Source organism: Pelobates fuscus, chromosome 8 (assembly GCF_036172605.1).
Source record: "Pelobates fuscus isolate aPelFus1 chromosome 8, aPelFus1.pri, whole genome shotgun sequence".
Classification (NCBI taxonomy): Eukaryota; Metazoa; Chordata; class Amphibia; order Anura; family Pelobatidae; genus Pelobates; species Pelobates fuscus.
Genome location: NC_086324.1, coordinates 159,677,900 through 159,688,685, shown reverse-complemented (window position 1 = coordinate 159,688,685; position 10,786 = coordinate 159,677,900). Strand labels below are relative to the sequence as shown.

Genomic DNA, 10,786 nt, shown 5'->3' with positions numbered 1-10,786 from the left:
AGAAATATTTTTTTTTTTTTTTTAAAACAGATCAATTTCTGAAAAACAAAATTTTGGAAAAACTATTTTATAACGGCTAACCGATAATGATCATGAAATACGTAATAAGGTACCTTGAATGAAGAAAATTCCATTAAGGAAACTCTGCAGAACTAATCCATAGTCATGATATTTTGCTAATGGAAAGCAATTAAAGGGACTGTGTCATGCAATAGCAACTTATTTACTATTTAGTTGGTTGTAATTGTTTGCAAATACATAGACCATAACATGTGAAAAATACAGAATCACTCACATCCTGTTCTAGCAGTGTAAATTGCAGTGGGAAGTCACAAACTGAAGCTCCTTACCCAGCATGCTAATTGATATATCCCAGAATGCTTTACTTTGCAATACTCTAGCTAGAGCACTTATTACATTTATTTACAAATATCAAAGACAAAATCCCTTTAACAAGAACTTATCCTCTAATTATCAAATCCGTTATGTTTTTGTTTTTTTTATTCTGACCATTTTCACCATCTCTGCTTAATAACTGCAGGTTTGTTTGCCAAAATAGTAGTTGTTTTATTTATATTGTTACACCCCCCCCCCCCCCCTAGAAAAATGTGATTTTCTGTCATTGGACCAAGATTATTTTAGATATTCATGTAGATTTTTTGGGGGGAATCTTTTTGTAAGCCTTCTAACCCTGTTAACTAATAAAGAAAATCTTTTCAAATTCTATATTATGTGTTTATTTCTGTGTGCTTTAATGTGTGTTATTCCCTGCGCGTGCAATGGCCATTAGAGTGTAAAACCACAAAGGGAACATTAAAGGAACAGAAACCTGTATTCCTAACGCTATAGTGTGCTCAGCATTTTTGATTCACCTCCCTATATAGAACACTTTTACTGGATATACTAAATTTGCAATGTTGCAGGACTAAAATGAGGGGGGGGGGGGGGTTGAAGGTAGATATACTGACGCACTCCTTTTATAGGTGCAACCATTTCTGTTGCGGTGGAGATCTTTAGCAGTTTATACGTTAGAAGCTGCTTCAATGTTAAACTCTCATGACGTCTGTTTTCTCAAATTTCCCAAGCCGTACGACATTTCATAATTCCTAATGTGCGTTACCGGATTTAACACTTTTTGCATTGTAGGAATTGTATGTAGTGTTCCATAAACTAGCTAGTAGTGAGAGCCATGACCCTTTTTGTTCTGCTGCTCCTCAGTAGTAGTTCCTTAATGTATAGGCTTGGGGATTCTATGAAGGATATCAAATAGTAACATATCCTGTGGTACATCAGCCGTGAAGGCCTGAAAGAATTAATGAGGAACAAAGGTAGGGCCTCGGCACAGGTGCTTTCTGTGACATCCTGCAAACTATGAAATCTTCTCTGACATGGCATCAAAGAATGCCTGATCGTTTTCATAGTAAAAAAAAACAGAAGTTAGAGGCACCCTGAAAAATTCATTTTTCACCCATGGTTCTACCATAGAGACCAAAATTTATACAGATTAAGGAACAGTGCACAAATAAAAATACAATTTAAAATGTTATAAGGTTACTTAAAATGTGGGGATTCATTTTCACCATATGGCCATATCATGTTAAAGCCACCGATATCTGGGTACAGTGAAGTATTGGCCATATGGTGGAACTAAATCCCCATATTTGTTTGCTGGGATAGGCTATTTTTAGTAGCCTTGTAAAATCTTACATTTTTTGTGTGATCGCTGTTCCTTAATTTGTATATTGTAAAAAGGCTTTGGTGAGTATTTCTCCATTAGTGTTAATGCCCATGTCTGCGGAGATCCAATCCTCCCTCTCCGGAGTCATTGGCGATATCATGCCCCTCCATGTGGCCCCCTTTAGCTTTTTTGGTTTCTGAGTTTATCCACTTTTTCTTGCTCTTTTTTCACCTTGGGGTGAGACACATCTCTCCTGTCTGTGGATTGTTATCTGTGGTCGTGGGTCCAGGCTTGTCAATTAGGCTTATAGCACGGAGCTCTGATGTAAGTGTCCATGTGGATCGGCTGCTAGTCATGCCCCACAGCATAACCCAAACTGGATGATCAGAGGTTTGAACAGCCAGAATTTTTTTGTAGTCCCATACACTGCATCCAACAAATGGTCACAGGGGGCAGTTGAAGAGGTCGGCAAAGGCAAGGCTGAGAAGATAGGTTGTCTGGGATGGAATGGTTTTATGTCTCCGTCCATTTCTGGTTGGAAGGGACAGAGAAGGCATAGTGAAATCATGTACCAACTATACTAATCTGCAAAAAGGAAGTATTTAGAAGAGAGAAGGTGGGAAGGACAGATACGATTTGGTAACTATGAAGAATGCTGCTAAATTTGTTTTATATAGTTTTCTTTCCAAAAATAAATCTTAAATATTCCATATTGTATTACATATATTAATATTACAACGAATTGTTTAAATCAAAGCTGTAAAAAAATGTTGGTGCCTAGAGTGACCTTTTAAGGAAAAACTACCACCTGGACAGAAAATGTTGCATTTACTCTGTTGTACCTAGAACTATCCTATCACAAAAGTTAGTGGGGAAAAAATAGGGAAAATTCTGCTAGAGGAACAGCCGAAACATTTACAAGTTTACCATTTTTATGTTTACTAGAGTTGCCTTAAAGGGAGTGTAAGAAAATGAAATAGTTAACTTTTCTTGTTCATATGTATTTTATGCTTAGATAAGGTTTATAATCATTATTGATGACTGAAAGGATATGAAACAGTTAAAACTCTTTTTGCTTTGTATGCTTTAAAATAATGTGTGACATTGCTAATTATGCTGACTGTGGCAGACTTATACAATTTAAGGTCTTCCTTCTAGAGGATGTGCGACATTGCTAAATCTCAGGATGTCTTGCCCAGTCCGATTTCAGGATGTTCTTGCCCAGACTTTATTCAAAATGCTTATCTTTCTATTGTCAGACTAGTATGTACTATTAGCTACAAGGAAACGATAAATCTTACTGTTTATGTAACAAACTGTGTATAAAAGCTAGCTCTGAAATATACTCATTCGAGAAATCTTGTCAAAGCATCCTGTTGTCCGTGTCTTTAATGCTGACAATGATTCTCCATCAACATTGATTTTGGTGACCGAGGGATCGAGAACCGAGGGGAGTTGAGTCCATTACAGCATTAACCCTTTCAGGGAGAATGTAACTTCTCTGGAATTTAGCCCGTTGAATTAACATTACAATTCTACTGTTATTTGTGATAACCTTTTGTTATGCTATGTCTTGTTTTTAAAATGTATATTAAAAATTTAGCAAATTATATCATAGACCAGAGTAAACAGAAAAAATGTGGATAAATGGAAACATTTGGGGTGATTTATAAAGAGACATGACTGTTTTCACCCTAGAATTGTTATGTTTTGTGTTTGCCAATGTTTTCCTTGGTCTATGCCACATTTTTCCAGTTTGCTCTCTTCCTGACCGTTTTGCCTTGCACCTCATTTTTGTCATTTTACACAGCGGTACGGTCGATGTATGAAGAAAGATGCAAGTGTGCACGGTTTATATGATAAACTGGTCCGGTGATTTTTCTGAAACAGGTGCACAGCTTTCATGGTCTTCCTTTTAAAAAAATCGTCAGAAAGTGGGAAAAAAATGTTTCCTGGTAATATTTGTTTGTATTTTTTTATGTAATTAATGGTAAAATCATTAGGAGGATAAAATCAAAAAGAGAGCGAAAAAGAGGACAAAACAAAAGTCACCAATGTATAAAGGGTGATAGAAATGTTAAAGTGAATGTGTCAATTTATATAAATCACCTTCGTTGTTTAATTTCTCATCTTCTCTTTATGCTTTCTCTGTGCCGACTGTCAGATACAAAGGACAGAGCTTATAACAATGATTGAAAGGGAGCTAAGGTGGGTTCCTCCAAGCATCAGAACCGCTAAAGCCAGCTGCACTGGTTAGGATGCCAGGGAGTTCCCTGGGCCGATTCCCTGGTAATAGGATAAACCGTTTAGCCGTTTGCCCTTTTACCTGGGTCCCCTCTGGGCTTCAATGCCGATATCCTGCCGGCTGACCACTCTCAGCCATTGAATGGCGCACACACTGCATGACAAGTTCCACAGAATTTACATTAGCCAGCCAGGAACTCTTGTTCTGTGATGGTATTAAACCTCTGGCAGTGAAGGGTTAAACACCATATGTGAGCAACATTTCACACAAACACTGCACATACAAACTGCAGGCACGAGGGCCACTTCAAATCACTGAAGTGGTCATGGTAATTGCTGTAACCCTTTAATTACAGATATTCTGACTCTGTGTGTTTGCTATTTTTTAACAAACACACAATATTTTTCTAATATTGTGTATAATATTAGATAATCAGCCTGTGATTATTAGATAGTATACACAATAATAAAACATTAAAAATGTTTGAACTCTGAATGCAAGGAATGGTACAACGGGGCTCCAGACACTATAACCACTTCACTGACATGAAGTAGTTACACTGCCTAAAGTGTCCCTCTAATGCAGTGATTCCCAAACTAGTGCTCAAATACCCCCCACCCATCCACGATTTAGGGATTCCCCAGTTGTGTCGAAGGTGTTTTTTTAGAAATAAAAAAAAAAAAATCACTTTAGACACAACAGGGTTATCCCTAAATCCTGGACTGGTAGTGGGGTCCTTGAGGACTGGGTTGGGAATCCCTGTTCTAATGCATGAATTCAGCCTGCAGTATTCCTTTACACAAAGCTTCCAGACACGTTTCGTATTAAATTGATGTGTTGCCTTGCCTTTTGGCTGGTAACACTAGTCAAAGCTTCTCAACAATTTTTTCAATCAATATAACTTTCTGTAGAGAACAATGAAGCTGTGTAAACTAAATAAATTAATTGAACCATGGCATATCTGACAATTGTTTGCAAAGGGAGTGTCTGGAACAGGATCCTGTTGCCTCTACTCTTATTTCTTTCAATTCAGAGATTGTGAAAGAAACCCCACAAAGACACCAGACCTAACAATTTTATGTTCAAATATGGCCTGAAATGGCAATTTCTGGTATTTGTGAAAAGGCAAATCTGATGTGTAATACGTTAAACCGCTTGCACTCAAAAAAAATAGCCCATGAAATATCGATATTCCACACAACGTACAGGAATTTAGGCAGTAGAGGAGGCTGAGTGTGCCTTTGTGTGTAATGCAGGGGTGCCCAAAAGGTAGATCCCAAGATGTTTTAAGACTACAGCTTCCATGATGCTTTGTCATTCTAAAGGCATGCAAAGCATCATGGGAGTTATAGTTCTACAACATCTGGGAATCTACCTGTGTCTGCCTCTCCTGTTTACCTTTCCCTGGTGGTCCAGTGGGGGAGCGTTGTGTCTGCACCAATATCAATACTGATCACCAACAGTAACGCTCAGAGTAATTGCATAGTGCCAGGGAAGTATGGCCAATATGGGTACAGAACACAACACTACCTTGAGCAGGTGAGAGGGCTCAGGGTTGAGCAGTGAGATTGTTTTGATCTTCCTGTAAGCTCAAAGAGCGCTTCCTCAAAGTCCAAGCTCCAGGCCCCAGACAGCCTAATGGAAATCTGTCTCTGTCAAACAGTATATTGCCACTGGACCAATCAGATAGCCTACTCTTAATCTGCAAAGTAAAATAATGTGTCTGACTGGGAAGAGTGTTCAAAGCAAGAATTAAGGACACAGAAAACCCAGTGCAGGTAATCTCAGGCATATCAACCATTTTGATCGCATGCAATTTGGTCGCATGCATTTTGGTCGTGACAAATTGGTCGAATTACACTGTTTGTGCATTTTGATCGCATGCAATTTGGTCGCCATTCATTTTGGCCGCACTGTTTGTGAGGGTTAGGGTTAGAGGGTTAGGGTTAGAGGTAGTGGGTTCCGGGTTCCGGGTTACAATTGTGCGCTCATTCTGTGTAACTTTGGTAGACCGAAATCAGTGACAAAAAAACGTAATCTCGCGAACTCTGACAGTACGACACCACTGGGAAATCATCCATGTTGTCACAACTACGTTCAAAACTACTTCCCTAACTATATTCAACCTTAAAATATGTTCAAAACCAATAAAAATAAATATTTTTTGTTATGGTAAAAATGGCGACAAAAATCCATGCAATCACAATGCCATGCGACCAAAATGCCCTAAAGCATCTCAGGACCTCATTATATTTAAAGAAAGGTGGTCTCTGTCTCTCTTTACCTGATTCCCAGAACCATATTTTGGTTATCTTTGGGGCATGTGAAAAAAATAGCTTGCATAAACTGCTGCTCTGGTGGATGCAGCTATTGCAAGCTCTTCTTCCTCATTGAGAATACTCGGCGGTCGAGCCATGAGCCCAATGAGCTGGACTACAGTTTCAGCAAGTGGCATACATAGCCAGGGGAGGGAAAGGCAGGCGCTCTCTAGTTTAAGCACACCTACAACTTGTCTTAGTGCAAGGAAGCTAACAAACCTCCCTGGTTGTATGATTTCACAACTGGGTAGGTATTGTGGTGCCCATTTAGAAACGTGCCAATTTCTATTTGCAAAATAATTACAAGGACATCATGACACAACCAGTTAAAGGAACGCTTAGAAACACCTGTGTGAGAGTATTTTTTTTTTTATTGATTAACAGGATTATTAGCTAAAGTGACAAAACATTAATTCAAAGTGGATTTCAAATTTAAGGACAAAATAGCCAAACTAGAAAAATTCTCCAAGTCATCGTTGTTTCAGTTAAACTACTCTGGTCTTAAATTTAAAATTCACTTTACATTCTCACTTTAGTAAATAAGCCCTGCGAGAAATTACCTTTTTACACTTTTACACCCTGGATCTCCATCAGATAGCTGGGTCTGTTAGTTCCTGGAGCTCAGCAGAGCCAAATTCAAGGGGCAGGCAATTTGTCCACAGCACCTGCCTTGCAAAGACTTCTCGTGGGAGCGCTTATACAGCTCACTGAGAAGTCTGAAATTGGGCAACCACAAAAAGTCTGCACCAGGGAAGATTGGGAGAGTTTGCAGAAACTGTATTTACTAGATTTGCAGCTATTGCAACTAAGGTTTGATTTACCTGTAAGAACCAATTGCATGTCCTTTTTCTTTTGAAGTATAAGTACTAAATTATGATAATTTCCGTTTAATTAAGATATTGCAATACTAGATTTAGAGACCCACACTATTCGACTGGAAATCAACATAACATAAAAAAAAATTTACAAAAATTATAAAAAGAGTATTTTGACAGTGTTGGTGCCAAAAGGACTGGCCACCCCAATATGTCATGCAATAGTGTTAATTTTGTCGACTTACAATTTTATTCAACTAAACTTTGAGATTAGTCGACTAAAACAATCCAGATGACAAAAATACAAGAAACGAAAATGGCTTTTTAGTCAAAAGACTATGACAAACTAAATTTGCCGCCAAAATTAACACTGCTCAGAGGGACTGTGGAAGGGTCAAAAGAGACAGACCAGGGCTTGAGACAGACACACCTAGAGGGGCTGGGAGAACACAATATGACACAGAGGGGCTGGGGAAGGGGCAAAAGAGACAGGTACAGAATTTAACTAAACCCATTTGATTTCAGTCGTGTTGACTCAACTCTACGGGGGAATTAGTCCAACTGAAATTTACAGGAGATTTAGTCGACTAAAACGATTCAGATGACTAAAAGACTATAACTAAAACTGAATTGAAATTTGCTGCCAAAATTAACACTGGCATGCAATAAAATAATGCCATCAAAACAAGTAATAATATGAAGCAACGCATCAGATAAACAACATATACGCTGTTCTGCCTTTAGGGATGTGGCTGTTCTGAGACATTTTAGGTGACTTACTAATAACAAGTTATGCAAGTAAAATGTAATTTAGAACAAGAACAGTGCATCTTATTTACACAGACTGGTTTCTAAACACATTTATTGTAGTTTAAAGACACATCACTGGGAGTATTATTGCTGTGGAGCTCTGTTATGTCACTCAAACACAGCAACAATGTGGAGCTCCTAGAAGTGGTACATAAGAACAAAATAGGGAACACTTGGGAGATTTGCCATCATACCCAAAATTGCCACACATTATTTCACTTGAATATGCTTTAGTCTGGCATATTCGCCATGTATTAAATACCACCTACCACCTGCCCTCCCGCCATTAGCCATGCTGGGAGGTATGCTGGCCTCTCTACTAATAACCAATGTTAAATCAATGCTGTTGTCCTCATGGCGCCGCCCATCACCCCCTGTGTCCATTCCTGTCCCTCTCTGAGATCTGTCTGACTTCACCTCCACGTGTCCAAGAACAACACACCTCACACTTCCGGGTTCTGTCAGTCCCCGCCCACAGCCTCCTGCCATTGGTCAGAACGCTCAGGAGGCGGTGCGGCCATTGGTCAGCGCTGTGAGTGACGTCATGCAGGAACACTCTGGAGCCAGACAGGTGCACTGCTGTTATTGTGGACCAGATCCGCCTCAGACCCGGAAGTGGAGCTGAACAATGGTAGTGGGTGAGCATCACATGACCTGCACCCATTACCTGTACACCCACTGTGCCTGGTCATCACACAGGGTCACCTGGCACAGCCTGGGCACACAGTACCACTGAGTCACCCATAACTGACTGTCACATTGGCTTTTACTGACTCCCTGCCAGGTAGCAGCTACCTGTGTGCTGGTCATGGAGTCACAGTGATGGGGAAAGGCCATTCTGGTCCCTAATAGGAAGGTGGGGAGGATGAGAAGATCAGAAGAGCCACCCTGTCTGCTGGAGACAAGCACCAAGAAAAATGTCACCTGGAACCCCACAGCTTGGGCTGTGGCTGCTGACCACTGCCTTGTGTCTCACACACCTGCTGCAGGTAAGGTGATCACTTCTGGGAGATGATGAGGCATGGCCTTATGTCTGTGTACTAGCCTTGATCACATTTATTAAATAAAACTGGGGCAAAGTGATTTGTTATAGTAAAATAACAGCGCTGTACTCTTAAATAGGAATACTTAGAAGTGCCTTATTGGGCACCATTGCCTATAGAAATACATGTTAAAAAAAAAAAAAATTATCTACAGTACAGTACATATTTTATTTTCTTCCCTGATAAAAAATAAATAAATCTAGATGTGTTCTGTTATTATATATTTTGTTTTGTTTGAAACATTAATATTCTCAATATGTAAAAGTATTTTTGTATTACTTTTGCATGCATTGGAGTGGAGTGTACGGTAACATTTAATAATGCCTAGTACATTTATGTTAAAACGAAATATTTATGTTATTACACTTTGCTGGCATTGCGCATAAATAGTTTAAACACTATTAGATCATATTGTACAGCACAGACCATTCTTGGGTTAATTACGTGTGTAAGAGTATATAGCTATGACTGTGTTGGATTATGGAAATGTTAGCTCTCGCTGTAAAGACACAATAACCTGTTTCGAGATAAGATCAAAGACAAAGGCTAACAGTTTGTGTGCCTAAAAAAAAAAGAAATAGTTGAATTGGAGAAATAGCTGTAGGTTGAGAATATGCCCAATCCTGCTATTTCAAACTAAAATTTGTTGTTCTTGCGTGAGTTCTCCACAATTGTCAGTGAAGAAACACTCACAGTTTGCCAACAAGTAAACTAGACGGAGCTGAATCTAAATTTTACGGCCAGAAATTCAGTTCCACTTACAATATCCCACCTGTTGCACCTCCCTGAATAGGTAAGGTCGTAGCAATAACCAAATGTGCAAAGTACAGATACACCCACTGGTGAATAAGGCACACACTTAGTGGGCAATAGAAATCTAAACAATTACCCTTAAACTATAGGTATTGTAGATAAGGACTCCTCCAGGTCCTCAAAATGAATCCCTTTTCCACACGGTCGTAGCAATGTTGAATTGTTCTTTAAACAAACAAACACAACAAAAAAGGTTTAGTTTTTGCTGCCTCAGTGCTATAAATATTTTTAGGTGTAACAGTGTTAAAGGTAAACAAGACAAAAACACAACACAAAATCAGAAAGTTTTCTTGAACAGGAAATGTAATGCAACGTGTATTATCACACAGAAACACAGAAAGTTGCCTTATCTCTGTATCAGAGCAGATCCAGTAGTGATCATACTAGAAGTGAATATTGTTGGGGCGCAGTCACAGAATAGGAGACAGAACCCCATCAGTAAGGCAATGTGCCTGGTTGAATTATACAATAAAAATGCGTTTTTTTTTTTTTTTGTTTTTTTTTTTAGAAAGTTAAAGAAACTCTATAGTAGGAGAAAATGGTGTTTGATTTACATTTTACAAGGGGAAGTGTCAGATATTTTAAAGTATGCGATAAAGGTTACATACAGCTTTTATGGTTCATTTTCTCTTGTTTGTTGTACCTATTGAATTTGTCGAAGTTAATATCAAACTTCTGTTGTGTAAGACAGGCCGTATTTAAATCTGTATACTTCTGCCTGCTGTAGAAAGGAACGTGGAAATGTACGTAATTCTCAATATGTAGATAATACACATACATATTGAATGATAAATCTTCATATCACACCTAATTCCTTGGCGACTTTTAGTTTAGAATGTAAGCTCTGCAGTATGTCAGATCTAGGCCTGAACAGGACCAAATGATGTCACACTTTCACGTACTGCAGTGTGACTGTGGTAACGCTTGGTCACCATACAGAGGACAATGGTAGATTTGACCGTGGCAATTTCTAGAAGGATGCCTTCTGTACTGGGTAAAATAGTTTTGTGGGGTAGAGGGATTTGTTTAGTTGTTCAATGCCAGTTTTGTGAGACAATACAGTA

General features: G+C 38.9%; 1 protein-coding gene across 1 annotated transcript in view; it reads left to right on the top strand.

Annotated features, from left to right (window-relative positions):
• Positions 1-8,436: 8,436 nt before the first annotated feature.
• ERN2 (endoplasmic reticulum to nucleus signaling 2) overlaps positions 8,437-10,786 on the top strand; it is a 44,961-nt gene continuing 42,611 nt past the window's right edge. The window contains exon 1 of the mRNA XM_063430531.1: positions 8,437-8,855. Coding sequence (XP_063286601.1) covers positions 8,784-8,855 — 72 coding nt within the window. The 5' untranslated portion in view covers positions 8,437-8,783. The remainder of the gene's footprint in view (positions 8,856-10,786) is intronic.